This window comes from Heteronotia binoei, chromosome 21, assembly GCF_032191835.1.
Source record: "Heteronotia binoei isolate CCM8104 ecotype False Entrance Well chromosome 21, APGP_CSIRO_Hbin_v1, whole genome shotgun sequence".
In the NCBI taxonomy this organism is placed as follows: Eukaryota; Metazoa; Chordata; class Lepidosauria; order Squamata; family Gekkonidae; genus Heteronotia; species Heteronotia binoei.
This window is the reverse complement of record NC_083243.1, coordinates 30,882,786-30,901,937: the sequence shown is the minus strand read 5'-3', so window position 1 is coordinate 30,901,937 and position 19,152 is coordinate 30,882,786. Positions and strand designations below refer to the sequence as shown.

Sequence of the window (19,152 nt, the reverse complement as noted above, 5' to 3'; positions counted from 1 at the left end):
GCACACGCAAGGATGATGCTTAGGGGTGGGGGCAGCAGTGCGGCTGTACAGGGTGAGAGAGAGCTCACAAGAATGAGCATGTGGTGCCTGCATGCCTGCTGCCTTCTTCTTTTACTGCGCACTGTTTGCTTCCTTCCTCCTCCTTCAGGCAGGCTTCACTGCTCTGCTTTCTCCCCTGACGTGCCCCATGGGGGTAACTAACACAACTCCTGGGAGAGTACCCAACCAGTAAGCAGGGACCATGCCTGCACAGTTCAGAGGTGGGTGAGAGCGGTGAGCTGACGTCAGAGGGGGCTCAAAGCCTCAGGGTCTTGCTGCACGCCACTTCAGCACTGCTGTCCGGGAGCTCCTCTTTGCCCAGCCCGCCTCCCTCGTGGCTCCCGCTTCACTCTCAGCACTGTGGTGCTTCTCGCAGCAACTTTGCTGTGCAGAGGAGAGTCTATCTGATCTGAGGAGGGGATGGGTTCCCCACCATGCATCAGCTGACCTAACGACTCAAGGGTGAAGCGGGCAGCGGCTCCTCCTTGCCCAGCCACTGCCCAGGACTCAATTGCATAGCGATTTGTTCAGGTTTTTTTCCCAGAATTCCCATTAAGTGCAGGGACTTTCTCTTGCGGGGGGGGGGGGGGGAGCTGCGCCTAGGCATGTATCATCCCGAAACCATTGCCCCCCCTGGTCTGTGGAAAAATTGTCTTCCACAAATCTGATCCCTGGTGCCAAAAAAGATTGGGGACCGCTGCCATAGCAAGGCAAGAGACATTCAGAGGGGGCTTGCCATTGCCTGCCTCCACGTCATGACCTTGGTATTCCTTGGAGGTCTCCCATTCAAATACTAGCTAGGGCCGACCCTGCTTAATTTCCGAGATCTGACAAGATCAGGCTAGTCTGGGCTAGTCTTTTCAAATGCAATCTTTTAAACGTGGAGGGTAGGCTCAACATCTTTATAAGATGTTGTTCAACATCTTTTGTTCAACATCTTTATAAATGATTTCGATGAAGGAATAGAGGGAATGCTTATTAAATTTGCTGATGATACTAAATTGGAAGGGGTTGCAAATACAGTAGAAGACAGAAACAGGATACAGGATGACCTTGACAGGCTGGAAAACTGAGCTAAAACCAATAAAATGAATTTTAACAGGGATAAATGTAAAGTTCTGCAGTTCTGTAGGAAAAATCCCATGCATAGTTATAGGATGGGAGAGACTTGTCTTAGCAGTAGTATGTGAGAAAAGGATTTAGGGGTCTTAGTGGATCATACGCTGAACATGAGTCAGCAGTGTGATGCGGTGGCTAAAAAGGCAAATGCAATTCTGGGCTGCATCAACAGAAGTATAGTGTCCAGATCACGTGATATGATGGTATCGCTATACTCTGCTCTGGTAAGACCTCACCTGGATTATTGTGTTCAGTTTTGGGCACCACATTTTAAGAAGGATATAGACAAGCTGGAATGGGTCCAGAGGAGGGCGACGAAGATGGTGAGGGGTCTGGAGACCAAGTCCTATGAGGAAAGGTTGAAGGAGCTGGGGATGTTTAGCCTGGAGAGGAGGCGGCTGAGAGGTCATATGATCACCATTTTCAAGTACTTGAAGAGCTGTCATATAGAGGATGGTGTGGAATTGTTTTCTGTGGCCCCAGAAGGTAGGACAAGACCCAGTGGGTTGAAATTAAATCAAAAGAGTTTCCGGCTCAACATTAGGAAGAACTTCCTGACCGTTAGAGAGATTCCTCAGTTGAACAGGCTTCCTCCTTGGAAGGTGGTGGGCTCTCCTTGGAGGTTTTTAAACAGAGGCTAGATGGCCATCTGACAGCAATGAAGATCCTGTGAATTTGGGGTAGGTATTTGTGGGTTTCCTGCATTGTGCAGGGGGTTGGACTAGATGACCCTGGAGGTCCCTTCCAACTCTATGATTATAGGTCTGTTGCTGGCCATGATAGCTAAAGCGCTCTGATGGTCAGCTGCTGGGGGCTTGAGGACATGAGGGAGAGCTGTGGCCTCTGGTTGGTTGGAAACCGAATGCTGGGCTAACCTGGGCCATTGGTCTGATCCAACATGGCTTCCCTTACGTTCTTATTTATTTATGTATTTGTCTTTTCAATTTTTAGCCCATTCTCCCGACAAGTGGACTCTGTGTGACACAAGTAGTCACTGTTTGATGCAGTGTTGGACTGGATGGGCCGTTGACCTGATCCAACATGGCTTCTTTTATGTTCTTATGTTCTCAGGGCAGGTAACAACGGGTCAGATTTAAAAACAATCAAACAACAATTAAGAAAGCAAGTTACATAAATTACCACATAAACCACTAAGTTTACCAATTTTAAAATTTCATGATTTAAAAAATTCTACAAATTAAAATTTCAGTTTCAAGATGGCGAGCATAAGATTGTATTCTATTCATATTCTCAGTATTCTTCTGTTGTGTCTATGCCGGGGTCTGTATCAGCAATATTTTCAGCCTGGGGCCTTTCATAATGAGAATCAAACTGACCAACTGACTTTTGGGTACCAGAACATTTTAGTCACTCCCTTCAGGTAGGCTGTGGGTAGATTCTAATGTTCAACACAAACATTTTATCAGTTTTAACTCTATACCCAGATTTTACAGGTATTCAAGGTATCTGATACTTGGCCCCAGTTATATTTGAAGGACATGTCTGGGTGTGGCAGTATGTAGTGCTAGCAGAGGGCTGAACATCCTTTCCAGAACAGCAGTTGCTTTTTGTGATGACAGCAGCTCAAATTACCCAGTTCTGCTTGAGCTCTTTGCAGCTTGAATGATAAGGAGGGTCAGCCGTAATTAGTACTTGAATGGGAGACCACCAAGGAAGGCGGTGGTCGTTATGCAGAGGAAGGCAATGGCAAGCCACTTCTGAATCTCTGAACCTCTCTTGCTTGCAACGCCTTTGTATGGGATCACCATGAATTGATTGTGACTCAGCAGCACTTTCTTCTTCTTCTTTATAATGGCCTTGTACATCCCATAATACAACACATTGAGACATTTATTTATTTTTTCTCAGGGTAGAGGAAATTGGTGCTTTCGAATTTCTCCTCCTTGAATTTCAAGGTGTGCAGAAATGCAGAAAAGGCAAGAGTTAAGAGTTCGTAGTTTGTAAGACGAACTCATTGGCCCATGAACTGAAAATATTGCAGTTCATCGGCATTCTGCTTTTATATTCTCCTTTCAGCTTTTAGACAGACTGCTTCTTTTCAGGAGTTCTGCGTGCAAATCTAATGTTTTGCAGTTCCTTTAAAACAAGACCTTTCACCAGCCTGTTCCCCCCCTCATTTCTAAAAGCTTCCATTCTATTTAGCTACAACTAGGCTGTGATCACACACACTAAATAATGCACTTTCAATCCACTTTCAGTGCACCTTACAACTGGATTTTACTGTGTGAACTGGCAGAATCCAGTTGGAAAGTGCATTGGAAGTGCATTATTTAGTGTGTGTGATCGCAGCCCTAGACTTGGGGGGCTACAACTAACTTGGCCCATTGGTTTCAGTGGGGATGTAGTCAAGAGTAGCTGTGGCCAGACTGCGTATGTGGCTAGAAATAATATTATTTGAGGTGGAAAAGTAAACACTCAAATAATTGTACTATTGTTTTTTGGAAAGGTTGCCAGGACCCTTGGAGCAGCTGGAGGGGGATGGAGGGTACACTTACAATGAGCGAGGAGGATTGCCAGAAATTAATGCAGTGTGCCTGCATGACCTGGAAGTGATGTAGCATGTTGGGGGGAGGGGGTGATGCTCTGTTTTTTGGGTAAAATACTATGGCAAAATTAACCTCTACCACAGAGTTTTGTTGCAAAAAAGAGTGTCGCCCTGATATCCCTGATGTGCCTACATCACTTCTGGGTCAAGTAAACACATGTTAATTTATGGTGTTCCTCCCTTCTGCAGGGGCTATCCCCCCCCCCCGCCAGCAGCAGAGAGGTGGGGGCTGAAAGTGGCAAGCCCCCGGCCCAACCCAGGAGGGGTCTGGCATCCATACATTTTGTGTTACAGCTGGTCACTGTGGCATTGTAAAGAAATAATTCCATGTATACAGTTTTCTTCTTCAGTTTTCACAAGTTATCTGTTAGTTATTATTGGATGAACTGATATTTTGAGACCCTAAGAGAGATGGCCTGCAGACGCTGAGAACTAAATTGCCTTCTGCTTCTGGTTTTAATGAGTGTTGACAACTTACTTAGAAAGGCAATTGTGCACAGTTTCTCTCTTTCCCTATGACGGTGTTTGTAACATGAGTTTTCAGAAATATATTAAAATGTAGATTCACTTCACTCAAATAGTCTTCCCTCCCTGGCCATTTACAGATCCCAGATATCTAATACCACATTTAGGTTTACAAAAAGCTTTAATTTTAATTTTATAATATAATTTGGGAGCCAGTTTGGTGTAGCGGTTAAGCATGCGAACTCTTATCTGGGAGAACCGGGTTTGATTCCCCACTCTTCCACTCATATCTGCTGGAATGGCCTTGGGTCAGCCATAGCTCTGGCAGAGGCTGTCCTTGAAAGGGCAGCTGCTGTGAGAGTCCTCTAAGCCCCACCCACCTCACAGGGTGTCTGTTGCAGAGGAGAAAGATAAAGGAGATTGTGCTCTGAGATTCGGAGTGGAGGGCGGGATATAAATCCAATATCTTCAAAATCCAATATCTTCTTCTAATCCCCCCCTTCCTGCCTATTCTGGCAGCTATCACTTTATTTGTAATCTTGACAGGCCTATTAATCCATAGATCATCAGCATTGCAATGATCATATAACCAGCTGTTTCTGAGCTTCATAAACATGTTTATGCTGCTGCCACAGGTAAGACCCGGGAGCAACCACTCCTCCCCAGAAAATCCTACCCTTCCAAAATGTAGATCCGACAACTGTCAGAAAGTGTGATTTATCTGAACTGTTGCTTTTGGCAGACTTTGGCAATAGTCAGTGATATGTTTGGGTTTGTTTCTGTAGTTACTAACATTAAGATTTACATTCACTTCAGCAACAAAAAATTCAGTAGCAGCAGGCTATGAAGACACTGAGGAATTTCAGCAGTATTACTCATTCATTCTCAATAGGCTCTGTTTGTGGAAATGACAAATCTTTTTTTTTTCCTGACTTCTAAAAGGTTTTCTATGGAGCCTGTAAACGGCTCGTGGCTATTTGCTGTTTATCAGCACAGCCCTAAGTAGAGTTTATACCCTTTGAAGCTCATTGACCTCAATGGATTTGGGAGTGAGTAACTTTTCTTAGGATTTCACTGTAAGGCTTGTAGTTATAGTGTCACATAGATGCATGATTTTCCTCCCCCCCACCCCGATTTTTGAGAATTGCTGCTTACATTTGTTCGATAAGGCATTTTAACACTGCTTTTCCTTGCAGCTCAACATGGTTACAGACAACCTCCAGAAACTTGTGGGTTACTTTTCAGTGAACTTAAGTTGGTAGAGTTTGTCAAAAGAGCATCTGTTTCTTTATGTAAACTTCTCCTTTCTCACTGAGATTGGGGGCAGAGGACATTTTATAACACTGTTTGTTACAGGAGCAGTATAAGACAACCAATAAACAATGTAATAAGGTCAGATTACAAAATTATTTACCTTTTATTATTTATTTAAAACATTTGTATGCCACCTTTCCAGCCAAATAGTATCCCAAGGCAGCAAAATGAGATACAATAGAAATGGAAAAAACAAACAAACACTGCAATAGATCAGAAACCCTTTTAGGCATTTAAAAGCAATGCAATAAAAAATATGCAACATACCATAAAAGATTCAGAAACGAGCAAAAACGGATTACAGAAATTAGAAACCAGCATGGTAAGAACAAGATAATGCATATGATAAATAGTACCATAAATAGCGCCCTTGCCTTTAAATGCATCCTCTGGAATAGTTCCATTTTCCTGTAGTACCGTTCCTTTTATAAAAACGCCCTCCTGAACAATTGCATTTTCTACATTCTGGCAGATGTAGAAATGTGCAGAAAGCATGGGCTCTTGGCTGGAACCTAGGGTATAGTTGCCTCTTTGGCATGGTTTTGGCTAGGCTTCTGAGGGCTGTGGGAATGTTCTAGCAAAGCAGCAACCTCTCACATGATGATGATGCTGGCTCTTGCGCATAACCTCACCCTCCATCTTTCCTTGTAGACAGCTGAGATAACATGCAAGATGTAGCTACATTCCAATACATCCTCTGGTGTGCTGAAGCTGCAGCAGTGTTTCTGTTTAACAAATATGAGATTCCAAGGCTTTTTTTTAGTAGAAAAATCACAGCAGGAACTCATTTGCATATTGGGCCACACCTCCGGACATCACCCTTATTCCACATAGGGCTTTTTTGTAGAAGAGGCCCAGCAGGAACTTATTTACATATTAGGCCATACCCTCTGACACCAAGCCAGCCAGAACTGCGTTTTTATGCGTTCCTGCTTAAAAAAAAAAAAGCCCTGTGAGATTCCTGGTTTTCTACACAAGAATAAGAGGCAAAAAGTTGTTTGGTAACAAGAGTGTCAAGATTTCATAAAATGCTGCTGTTTCTGGTTTTAGGAGGGTAGCTGTATTAGCAGAAGAGCTAGTTTTGAGTCAAGAACCACCTTAGAGACAAACAAGATTTTCAGGGTGTACACTGTCAAGAGTCAAAGCCCCCTTTGTTAGATACCTGTTGGTTTTTAGGGCCTCTATGGACTTGAATCCAGTAAACTTGTCTCATGTTCATAATGTTTAGGCCACTGGAGATGTAACATGAGCCAATATTCTATAACAGAAAACCTGATGCACCCCAAACCAACCAAATCCTTGAACACAGGAGAGGGAGAGAGGCAATATGGGAAGGGAGGGGAGGACAGGGCTAGGGTTGTCTTTAGTGAAGTCCCCTGGGTATTTTAACTTGTGTACAGAGAAAGCAGGGATTGCACTTTTAAACGTTGTCTTTTACTAGTATTTGCATTGTTGGTTAGAGTCAATTAAGTCCTTTTTTTTTTTTTAGGATATTAAAAAAAAACCAGCTGAAATTGCAAACCACATTCGGTCACATTTTATTCTTGCTTTCAAGATTCTTGCAACTAGAGCTTTATAAGGATGGTCAGTCATTTTGCCTTCTCTTTGTTTTACAGCAAGACCCCTAGTACAAACACTACCTTTGAAGACTACTGTTAATAATGGAACGGTTCTACCAAAAAAACCCAGTGGCTCTCTACCTTCCCCATCAGGAACCAGGAAAGAGATTGTATCGCCAGCAGCAAAAAGGTATTAAATATCTACCATGTGTGTAATAATTGCCTTTCTTCGGTTTCTTATTTTTTTTATGCTTCCAAGGTGATCCATTCAAGATAAATGTCTACATAAGTAAATTAAAGTACTTTGGAACCTTGTAGCAATATCACAGTGTTATTCATGCTGGGTTAATTAATTAGGGTAAATGTTGTTGCAAGAAATCCTTAATTCTAAAGGAGCACCTAAGTAGGTGGTTATTTCCTGTGTAATTTGAGGTTAAGCGTAGGAAACCTCTTTGTGTCAAACTATATATTTGGGTTTTTAACAAGATGACTCTGGGAAACCCAGACCCAACTAGGGTTCCCTGCAGCTACACAAAGAATGACTTTTTTAAAAATGAAGGAGAGCCCAAATGAGCTACAGGGGGCAGAAGGGAGTCTTGCCTTCCCCTGAGCTGTTTTCCCATGCAGAAATTGCACTGGGGAGAAATTAGGCCTTAGATTCAGCAGGAGCTCATAGGCGCACAGCTCCTGAACTTTTCTGAGGGTTCCCCCTCTTCCTCCCCACTTATCTTCTCCATTAAATAGTAGGTGCAGCTGCATAACAATCCCTGGATTAGGAGAGCGGGCAGCCAGCCAGCCACCAGGAGCTTTGCCATGCCCCCAGCAGTGTTCATTAATCCCTGGAGTAGCCTGCACCACCCTTTCTCCACTTCTTATGTGATTTTGGACGGCGGGTGGCTTTCTGGACTTTTGACTGGGGGGGGGCATCCCAGGAGAGCCCCAGGCAAGCAAGGCCTGCTTGGGCTGGCTGGATCTCAAGCAGGCCTCGCTTACCCGGGGCTCTCTTTCTTGCATCAGGTTTTTTTTTCTGTGGGGGGGGCAGCATATGCTAATGAGTTATGCTAATGAGCTCCACCACCTATTTTTCTACAAAACAACCCCTGGGAGAAGTTTTCCCCATTTTTGCTGCTTCACGTGCACAGAATACTCCAGGCAGAGCAACAAAAATGGGGAAAGAACTCCCTCCAGCACTGCTTCCACATGGGAAAATGACCTTGGGGGAAAGGCAAGAAGGCATTCCTTCCCCTGTGGTGGCAGTTTGGTGTAGTGGTTAAGTGCATGGACTCTTATCTGGGAGAACCGGATTTGGTTCCCCACTCCTCCACTTGCAGCTGCTGGAATGGCCTTGGGTTAGCCATGGTCTGGCAGAGGTTGTCCTTGAAAGGGCAGCTGCTGTGAGAGCCCTCTCAGCCCCACCCACTTCACAGGGTGTCTATTGTGGGGGGAGAAGATATAAGATATTGTAAGCCGCTCTGTGTCTCTGATTCAGAGAGAAGGGAGGGGTATAAATCTGCAATTCTTCTTCTTCTAAGCCTGCTCAGGCTTTCTATTTATTAAAAAGCCATTCCCCATAGCACCTGTTGGGAGACTGAGGATGTTTTTACACTAGCAGTTTGCAACTCTATCTCTGCATTGTAAGCTCACCTTTAACATTACAAAACATTCTCATAACTGTTTTGCATCGTTTCTTCCTGAGGCATTTACATTTGTTTCAGTGAGATGGGTTTCGATGCCGCCGTTTTGTTTTTGCAGTGTTGACACGATTTCCAGCCAATCGTATACACTGGTATTCCGGCTGCCCTCTGATCAGACACCCCTCCCCCCAAAATTGAAACGCTTAAATGTAAAAGGAAAATAATTAAAGTGAAACAGTGGCAGGCGATTTGAAGACTTTAAAACTCTGGATCAAACTGACTGTAAAAACACCCTGAGTTTGGTTCAGGGAACCCCAGTCCAGTTCTTTAAAAATGCCCACATGTAGTTTGGTCCTTTGGGGTAATCTGTCCTGAAGAAAAGGCCTTGATTTCTTTTATCTTACCAACAGAAACCGCAAAGATGGCTGAACAATATTCTAGTTGCTTTTCATTGCTAAATTTCACAAAGATGGGACTTCTGTTGTTCCCATTACCTTAACTTTCTGCAGTCTGCTTATTTTCAACAATGACAAACATTCAATGAAGCCAAACACCTCCAGTTTTTCTTCTACTGTTATCATGCAGAGGAGTCCTTTTAGGGATCTTCTTTTTTTTCTCAAGAATGTTTGCTTCTTTGCCTGTCTAGCTGTGTCCGGTACTGTTATGAGAATTCATGCCCTCAAGTGGCAAGTGAATGTGATTTTTCTTTCAGTTTTCCCTGGTTTCCCTTGTCGAGCCATTTTTCATTTCTTTGGTTATATTTTGCTTACTTTTGTTTTACTCCAAGGATGACAGTAAATGTTCATAGATAAAGCGTGGGTTTGGGGGTGGGGGAGAACAACTTGTAGATGTAAAAGAAGCAAAGCCTATGAGATACAATACTTGTAGCCCCACAATTCAGGATTCTTACCTGATGCATTTGGCTATGTATGCACCTCTGCTGAAATTATTCCAACATGGCAGATGATGGGAGACAAAGTTATGTTGTAGTATGTTATATCTCTAAACCAGAGGTGGTGTTATACTGGATGCTTCAAGACCCTTCTCTTTGCATAGATCACACACTAACACACACACAAAGCTACCATTTACCGAATCAGATCGTTGGTGCATCAAGGACAATATTGTCCGCTCAGACAGAGGTCTCTCACATTACCTACTACCTGGTCCTTTCAAGTGGAGATACTGGGGATTGAACTTGGGACCTTCTGCATGCAAAGCAAATACGCTGCCACTGAGCCATGCTGTCACACTATTGGTGTAGTGGTTAAGAGTGCGGACTCTTATCTGGGAGAACCGGGTTTGATTCCCTACTCCTCCACTTGCACCTGCTAGCATGGTCTTGGGTCAGCCATAGCTCTGGCAGAGGTTGTCCTTGAAAGGGCAGCTGCTGTGAAAGCCCTCTCCAGTCCCACCCACCTCACAGGGTGTCTGTTGTGGGGGAGGAAGGTGAAAGAGATTGTGATCCGCTCTGAGACTCTTCGGAGTGGAGGGCAGGATATATATCATCATTGTTTGTTTATTTGATTTATATCCCGCCCTACCCCACCGAGGCGGGCTCAGGGCGGCTCACAGCACAAAAGTTCTAACAATAAAATTCAGAATTAAAATACAATAATTTACATAATTAAAACAACTAATATATGGATACTAGGTCTGTTGTTTCCGTTGTGGTTCTAATCAACACAGAAGTCTCCGTGCTATGAATTAAGATGTTGAAGGTGTCCTTGAGAGAAAGGTGGAGATATCAAAGATTTCACCTTTCTCCAGAAAGGTGGAGATAGTTTGAAAATAATTTTAAAAACCAAGTACTTTAAAAACATTTGCATTAGAGAAATAAGAGAGGCCTTGACAAGATGCCAGGCTTCTTTTGCTCTCCCCAGGGCTTCTTTTGAAGAAAAGGCCCAGCAGGAACTCATTTGCATATTAAGCCACACTCCCTGACACCAAGCCCTCCAGAACTGCATTCCTGTGCGTTCCGGCTCAAAAAAAGCCCTGGTTCTCCCTATATGTGGCATGGTGAAAAGTTCATGCTTTCTTACCCTGCCTGCAGGGGCTGTGCTTGTCTTGCTTTAGACATCGCCAGATGCTCATACTTCTGCTGTGATGTGCATAACATACTTTTTAGATTCAAAGAGGCATAGCTCATTGTGTTGGTTGCCTGTGCACAGAAAGGATGAGAATTACCTGAGTGGTGCCAGAAAGACAGGAAGAGAGGGAGAAGAAAAAGGGTGGTGGGGGCACAGTTTCAACACAGATGTGACAACTATTTCAGAAGATCCTGGAAAATACCATTAAGTCAAGAAAATCATATAAAACTTTATGGTATTTTTTCAGGTTAATTCAATAAGAAAGGAAAGAGCACGTCAAGGAAACATTAAAAGTATAAACTGCTTGCTTATGTATTTATAGGAAAAATCCACCAGTGTATGTGCACTAATTTATAAATTTCAAAAAGGCACATTAATCTCCCATCTTTCTCTCTCTCTCAGTCACACACACACACACACACAAACACAAAATTATTACAGCAGAAGGCTGGGGTGTTCTGCATTCTTAGAATATGGCAGCGTCAACTATCCCTTGATATGGGCTCTGCTGACTATTGCAGAAATATTAAAACACAATGACCTATTACTAGATAGAATGACTTGAGAGTTTTCATTTTTTACCTTCATATATTTAGGGTTGCCAACCTCAAGGTAGTGGCTGGAGATTTCTTGGGATAACAACTGATATCCGGGAGACAAAGATCATTTCACCTGGAGATAGGGTTACCATTCCGCAGGTGGGTGCGGGGAATCCCCCACTTTCATGAGCTCCTGCCCACTGGCGGCCACCTGGCCAGCAGGAGGAAATCCCCTCCCCCAGCAATGCACTGACATCACCCAGAAGTGACATAGGCATGTTGGTGACATGGATGTGTTTGTGACACTCTGGTTTTTGGGCAAAACCATATGGCTTGAGGGCACTTTTACCATAGAGTTTTGCCCAAAACCCAGAGTGTCGCCCTCAGTGTCACCGGCATGATTATGTCACTTCTGGGTGATGTATGCACATTGCACAACATCCCCACCCACTCCCAGAACACCCTCCCAATCCCCCCGTTGGCACGATGATGGGACCTGGCAATCCTCCCTGGATAAAATGGCTGCTTTGGAAGGTAGACTCTGTGGCATTGTGTCCTCATTGAAGTCCCTCCTCTCCTCAATCCCTGCCCTCTTCAGGCTCCACCCCCAGAATCTCCAGGTATTTCCCAACCTGGAGCTGGATTTTTGGTTTTGGATATCCGCCATTTCAAATGGTATGTGCCATCATCCATTATTTGTCTCTCTAATGTGCTCTTACCTTTGTTTTTTTCTCCACCTTGCTGCTGTAGTATTGAATGTTTGGTCTGTCTCCTGTGGGTTACGGTTTCGCTTTTTATAATTATTTATTAAAATATTTATATTCTGCCTTTTATCCCCTGCCAACCATGGGAAATTCATGAATTTCATGCTTTGAGAACAAAGACATCTCATGTCTGCCTGCAGAGAGCTTCAGACGGAGGATGTGCTTGTTCTTTGTGAACTTCTTGAAGCCTTCAGTGTCTTTGTGCTATGTGCCATAAGCAGTTAGCTGGAATGGTCAAAACACCCAATCAGGGAATCCATTAAGCATCAGGGTTCCTTAATCCTGCTGCACCTAACATGCAGGATTGTCTGTTGATTGCATGCAATTGTAGTATGTCTTGTATTTGTAACTTTTGTTGTTGTTGATGTTCCTTGCTCTTACATTCTTATTTTACTGCATTCACTTTTATTCTGCTTTGTTTATGCACTTCTCATTCATGGAATAAGCAGGTCTGTGAGTCTTCTCAATGCATGCAAACTGAAAAAAACTGCTCTAAGGTGAGGGATTCTTTCTAGTATTGTAATGTCATATCTCTTAAGTCTCTGTTTCCTTCTTCTTCCCTCCCTCTCTCTTGCTGTTCATTTGTCCTGCAGTTCATGATGAAAACAGCATCTTGCATTATTGTGTAGTAATAATGATTAAAGGGGGGAGGGAACCCAGCTGAAACAAGTTCTCGTAGTTAGCCCTCTTGAATTTGTTTTAAATGTTAGGAAATATTAACTTTTACTTCCTCTGTTTCCATACTAACATCTCCTGCTTCTTAGTGAGGATTTCCTAATTAGACTCCTTATTAATTCAAATGCCCTTGTGTGAATTCTGCTTTGTCGTCTGATTGCAATGGAAGTGTACGTATGTGCCATTCCTAAGAATACTTTTGAGGAGACACCTAATGATCTCACTTTAGTGACATTTCTCAGTGGTCTAGGAACTGTATTTCATCAGGTATTTCCTTTTCTTTTTCTAAATCTATTCTGAATCTCCCCACCCCCCCACCCCCGACAGCATCATTAAGAACTCTCCTGTCCCCCGAGCAAACCTGAAATGCAAAGCATTGCTCTGAATTTGCTAGGTACATACATTGCTCTGAATTTGCCTAGTACAACAGACATGCAATCTCTGAGTTAGCCCATGATCAAACACAAGGAATCTCTCTGTCCCATCTGAGTAGAAACCACCCAGATTCCCTTGCATATGCCACACAGAAACCCTTCCCCAGTCATGGGTCCTTGGGCCGATGTACCCCCAGCGCTTTGACTGTTTCTGCTTCTTAGAACAGCGGACCCCTAAGGCCCCTTTGCAAGTTATTTTTTTTATCCCCCTCCTCCTGTTGCTGTTTGCAAGGAGCCTGCTGTTTAAAACCAAAGCACAAAGGCCTGCTGGGCACACTCATTTTCATGGGTCACTGAACCGTGGCCTAAACAGCCCTAATGAGAGTTGACCAAAGTTGTTGGTCTCTTGGTGTTGCCTCAGTGCTGCGCAGCAGTGACTGAGACCAGAATTCAGTAAGCAAGGACTCAGTTTTAAGTACTAAATGGAAATCTTTGAAATAAAAATTTTGGGAGGTGTATAATTTTTTTGCTTAGAACTTGCAGGGCTTATTTTGTAGCAGGAACTCCTTTGCATATTGGGCCACACCACCCCTGATGTAATCAATCCTCCAAGAACTTACAGGGCTTTTACTACAGAGCCTACTGTAAGCTCTTGGAGGATTGGCTACATCAGGGGTGTGTGGCCTAATATGCAAAGGAGCTCCTGCTACAAAAAAAGCCCTGCTTAGAAGTTACGAAGTCCATGTATATTGCAGCATGCTTCTGAAAGGTGGGTCCAGTTAGTTTGACGCCATATAAATTAGATTACTGTTTTGGCACTACATTTTTGTTTTGTTCTTGTTTTAGAGCTTTATGTGTAAGTTTCCATGATCATAAATGGATTTCCCCCCCCATTTCCGACAGCACTGTCAAAAGAACCAACTCTACTGAACGTGTGTCCCCTGGGGGTCGAAGAGAAAGCTACGGAGATTCCAAAGGCAGCCGCAATAGAGCTGGGTCCACTAGCAGTTCATCAAGTGGCAAAAAGAACAGTGAAAGGTATGGAAAGTTCTTTACATTCTTTTCGCTTTACCCCACTCTTAAGGCTAGCCACAGATTTTAAGGCCTTTTGATGTTGTCATGGCATTTTACAGAGTAACATAAGAAGGTTACTGTTTTGACAGTGGAGGAGATGTCAAAGGGGGAGAAGGGTGATGAATAACAAAAAGAGGGAGTGAGTGGGAAAAGCAAGGCAGGAGTAAGAAGGAAGGAGCTAGGCATACTTAACTGGTAGCAGTTTCTTTAATTTAGCCCAGGTTGAATGTGAAAAGAATGTCAAATCTGTAAGTTGTTAGGCTAGGTTTCATTTCCGTGGAGGTGGGCTCTAAGGGAAGGAAGGAAGGGGTGGTTATGGAAAGGAGTCCCAACCTTAGGAATCAGCAAAGGTACAATGGCTGGATTCTTTTGGCAACTGAACGTGGTAGAGTTGGAGGAGCAAAGGTCCCAGTAAAGACACAAAAAGTTTCAAAAGTAAGAATGAGGAACCATTCTTACTTTTGAATGGCAGAACATTTGCTTTCCATGCAGAAATTCCCAGGTTCAGTCTTCAAGTTAAAAGGATCAGGCAGTAAGTTATGTGAAAGACCTACAACTGAGACCTTGAAGAGCTGCTGTCATTCTGAGTAGACAGTACTGATCTTGATAGGCCAATGGCTGTTTCATAAGATAACCCACCAATCTCAGAGAAAGACATGCTGTTTTTCACCCCAGTTGGCAGCAAGAGGAACAGCACACATGGCATCCACGGTCAAAAACCAATCTTCCTTGCCTAGCATTTCCCCCAGCTTTTGAAAAAAAATATTGGTTGGTATGTCTGTGGTCTTCATATCTGTTAGCAACACAATGGTTTTCTGAGAGCTGCAACAATAAAGTTGTGACCCTTTCCTACTGAAGCTGAAAGTACTGTCTCCTCCTCCCAGTCTCCTCTTGTGACTCCATCCACCCCCTGCAGTGTTGACAAGGCATTTGTACTGAGAATAGATGGAAAGTCCTTGTAGGAAAATCAAAGAATACAGAAGATCGTAATTATCAAGGTGGAAGAACACAACAGTGTTTGGTGACAAGCAGGGCTTTTTTGTAGCAGGAATTCCTTTGCATATTAGGCCACACCCCACTTTTGTAGCCAATCCTCCAAGAGCTTACAGGGCTCTTAGTACAAGGCCTACTGTAAGCTCCAGGAGGATTGACTATATCGGGTGTGTGGCCTAATATGCAAAGGAGTTCCTGCTACAAAAAAAAGCCCTGGTGACAAGGCCAAGAGGAAGGGACAGATTTTGGCATTTCTGTATAGGGACAAGTGTCATAACTTGTTGGAGTGTGGCGCAGAGAAAATGGAAGAATGAAAAGGGAGAGGCTTTGGTTTGACTGTGGCTGCTTCCATACAGTGAAGCTCAGTGGTAGAGCATCTGCTTGGGAAGCAGAAGGTCCCAGGTTCAATCCCTGGCATCTCCAAAAAAGGGTCCAGGAAAATAGGTGTGAAAAACCTAAGCTTGAGACCCTGGAGAGCCACTGTCAGTCTGAGAAGACAATACTGACTTTGATGGACCAAGGGTCTGATTCAGTATAAGGCAGCTTCATATGTTCATATGTTCTTTCCCCTGCCATGGCCATACTAATGCAGAAACATTTGCTTTGGGAATGCAGCATCCACATGAGAGTTTAGTGTGCCCCCCCACCCCCAAACAATCACCATTTCCTCTGTATTTCTCTCCTGCTGCACCACCAGGTGGCTTTTTCAGACTTAAAAAGAAAACCCCCAACACAACAACAGCAGTAACTGCTAGATCAGTGTTGCATTATTGCATTATAATGATCTAATACTGCAGCCTTCCAGGTCTTCTGATTTTTTTTTTATTTTAAAGAATCAAGTCTGTAGCCTGTTTGTTGGGAAGTGACTGGAAAGGGCTGGAAACTTGGAGACTTACTATTTTTTTTCAAACAAAAGCTGGAAATTCATTAGAACTCATAGACAGCGGCAATAGATCATTATAATGCTATAGCAATTGAGCAGTTACCAATTTTTAAGACCTCTTGTGATGCTTTAGGAAAAGCGGGCAGAGGGAAGGAAAATGTTACAAATATGGGTGAGACTTTTTATGTGCTTATGGCTTCTTGTTTTAATGGGTTGGTTTTTAATATTATGGTTTTAACTGAAAGCTGCCTCAAACAGGATTCTGAAGAGGCAGCATAGAAATATTCCAAAGAAATAAAGGAATAAAATCTTCCCCAAGAAGATATATCAAACCAGGTTTGGGAAAGATTGTAGCAAACCATAAGAGAACCTGGAAAACTGACGATTAGGGGATGCGGTTGTGTGGATGTCCTTTAACAAAAATCCAGTTTTGATTCCAAACAAGAACAAAATCTCTATGTAAAAGCAGTCTAGGTGAGTAGCAATGTTCCCTCTAAGCTGCGTTAGTGTGAGCCTAGATCACAATTTTTTAGTGTCCAGCTCATACATTTTTGTCTCAGCTCAGGAAAAAGGGCAGCAAAAAATAGAGCAAACTAATTTATCCAGTCACTCACAACTTTAATTCTAGTAGCTCATAAAGTAGAATTTTTGCTCACAAGACCCCACAGGTCAGAGGGAACATTGGTGGGTAGTGATACTGGTAACAGAAATGAGGAGGATAAGCAGAGGAAGGTTTGGGAGGAAAAATTGGTGTCTCAGATTCATTAAAAGAGGTGTTTTTTTTCCTTGATTATTTTCACAGCAAACCCAAGGAACCAATGTTCAGTGCAGGTAACTGTTTTGCTTTCTCTATTCTTGCATGAAAGGTGTATTGTTGACACTGTTAACTAGTTTGGTTCTAATCATGACTTTGAAGATACTGGTTTGGTATCATCTAGGTTTTCAATAGAGATAAGTGGTCATCACTGATATTATAACTTGATTCCTAACTACTCATGGCTTGTGTGAAATAGGTTTTATTTCTAAGTCTTCTTTGTAGGGAGTAATGGAATGAGAATAAACAATTTCACATTTTCAAAAAACGGAACTGGTATACCAATCTTTACCAGGTTGTGCTTTCTCTTATTTGTTTGCTATGAAAGGCATTTACAAAATCATTAATCCCCGGTCATTTGGGATTTAGTGTAGATTCAGAATTCGCTTTCCATGCATTGAGAATGACAGTTCAAGCGAAACGATACTTAGATGAAACCAGCAGGGGACCTCATTCAAAGGATCTTTCAGCTCCTTGGAGGGAAGGCAGGATACAGAGTGATAAAGATGGGGAATTCCACTTTTTTTCTGTAGAAATTATGTTATCTCACCTTTGCATACCTTCGGCTGCAATAAGCTCCTTGAGGCAAAATTCCAAGTGGATCTACATAATTATTGCTTTATTAGATTTCATTTTTGCACAGTTAGCTCCCATAGACCACTGCTACAAATCTGTCACCGGTACCAACTTTATAACTTTTGGCTTTGATCCTAAGCTTTGTTTGCATTGTCCTGCTTGGTCCTTCACTGTGGAGGACATTCCTCTAGTGCTGGAAGCTTCCAGTCTTTTGGGATTAGCATTATGCAGTGAGCCTGAAAGCTGAGCATGGTGACGGTCTGCCTTGGCAAAAGACAAAGTGAAGTACATAAGAACATAAGAGAAGCCATGTTGAATCAGGCCAATGGCCCATCCAATCTAACACTCTATGTCACACAGTGGCCAAAAAACCCAGGTGCTATCAGAAGGTCTATCAGTGGGGCCAGGACACTTGAAGCCCTCCCACTGTGCCCCCCCCCCCAAAGCACCAAGTACAAATGAACACTTTCCCTATGAAGAAAGGTTAAAATGCTTGGGGCTCTTTAGCTTGGAGAAACGTTGACTGAGGGGTGACATGATAGAGGTTTATAAGATTATGCATGGGATAGAGAAGGTAGAGAAAGTACTTTTCTCCCTTTCTCATAATACGAGCTCATGGACGTTCAATGAGATTGCTGAGCAGTCGGGTTAGAACTGATAAAAGGAAGTACTTCTTCACCCAAAGGATGATTAACACATGGAATTCATTGCTACAGGAGGTGGTGGTGGCTACAAGCATAACCAGCTTCAAGAGGGGATTGGATAGGCATATGGAGCTAGAGGTCCATTGGTGGCTATTAGACACAGCTCTTTCTGGGGCAGTGATGCTCTGTATTCTTGGTGCTTGGGGGGGCACAGTGGGAGGGCTTCCAGTGTCCTGGCCCCTCTGGTGGACCTCATGATGGCACTTGGGTTTTTTGACCACTGTGTGACACAGGGTGTTGGACTGGATGGGCCATTGGCCTGATCCAACATGGCTTCTCTTATGTTCTTACAAATGCAAGCAAGCTTTAGGACACAAACTTTGGTTGATAATATGGAGGCCAGCATTGTGGTTTTGCAGGGGTGTGTGTTAAGATCCAGTAGGTTAGAGTCAAACTGAACAGATTCCCCCACCCACCCTGTGGCTGTCTTGACACTTGAAAAGGCAAGGGGTGGGAGTAGGAAAGAACTGCATGCCATGGACCCAGTCAGAATCAGGCACTTTAAAATGGTGATGCCAAACTCATGGTGGCCATGAGGTCCTCATCACATTTAGTTTGGCCCTTAGATGCAGACCACTCCTGAAAACATGCTCCTGAGGGTTCAACATATTTAGCATCATTGTGAGATGTGGAATGGGGGTATGTGTATGTGAAGGGCCAGAAGGGGAAATTGAAAGCCATTCCCCTGCATATACTGCTTGTGCGGTATTTATTTATGCAGTGTGATATTCAAGGAAGATGACAACTAAAAACAAATACAGCATACTTCAAAACAATCTTTAAAAACCAGACACTGCATATTAAGAGCCATTAAAACCCAGAAAGTAGACAGCAGAATTCATTCAATGGGCTCTGGGAAGAAAATGGTTTTGAGCCAGCCCAGGAAGGCTTGCAGCAATAGATGAAGCTGTATGTGTTTGGGGGTGGGGCTCTGATTATGTTTCTCTTCTGACTGGTCCTGAAGGTTCCT

At 43.3% G+C, this 19,152-nt stretch overlaps 1 protein-coding gene across 9 annotated transcripts in view; it reads left to right on the top strand.

Annotated features, from left to right (window-relative positions):
* The window catches only part of EML1 (EMAP like 1), a 216,436-nt gene that overhangs the window by 143,228 nt on the left and 54,056 nt on the right, over positions 1-19,152 (top strand). For 5 of the 9 annotated variants that reach the window (XM_060263011.1, XM_060263006.1, XM_060263007.1 and 2 more), the window contains exons 3-6: positions 7,120-7,252; positions 12,539-12,586; positions 14,042-14,176; positions 16,891-16,919. In XM_060263011.1, coding sequence (XP_060118994.1) covers positions 7,120-7,252; positions 12,539-12,586; positions 14,042-14,176; positions 16,891-16,919 — 345 coding nt within the window. The remainder of the gene's footprint in view (positions 1-7,119; positions 7,253-12,538; positions 12,587-14,041; positions 14,177-16,890; positions 16,920-19,152) is intronic. The other 4 variants (XM_060263008.1, XM_060263009.1, XM_060263013.1 and 1 more) reach the window with 1 other exon arrangement.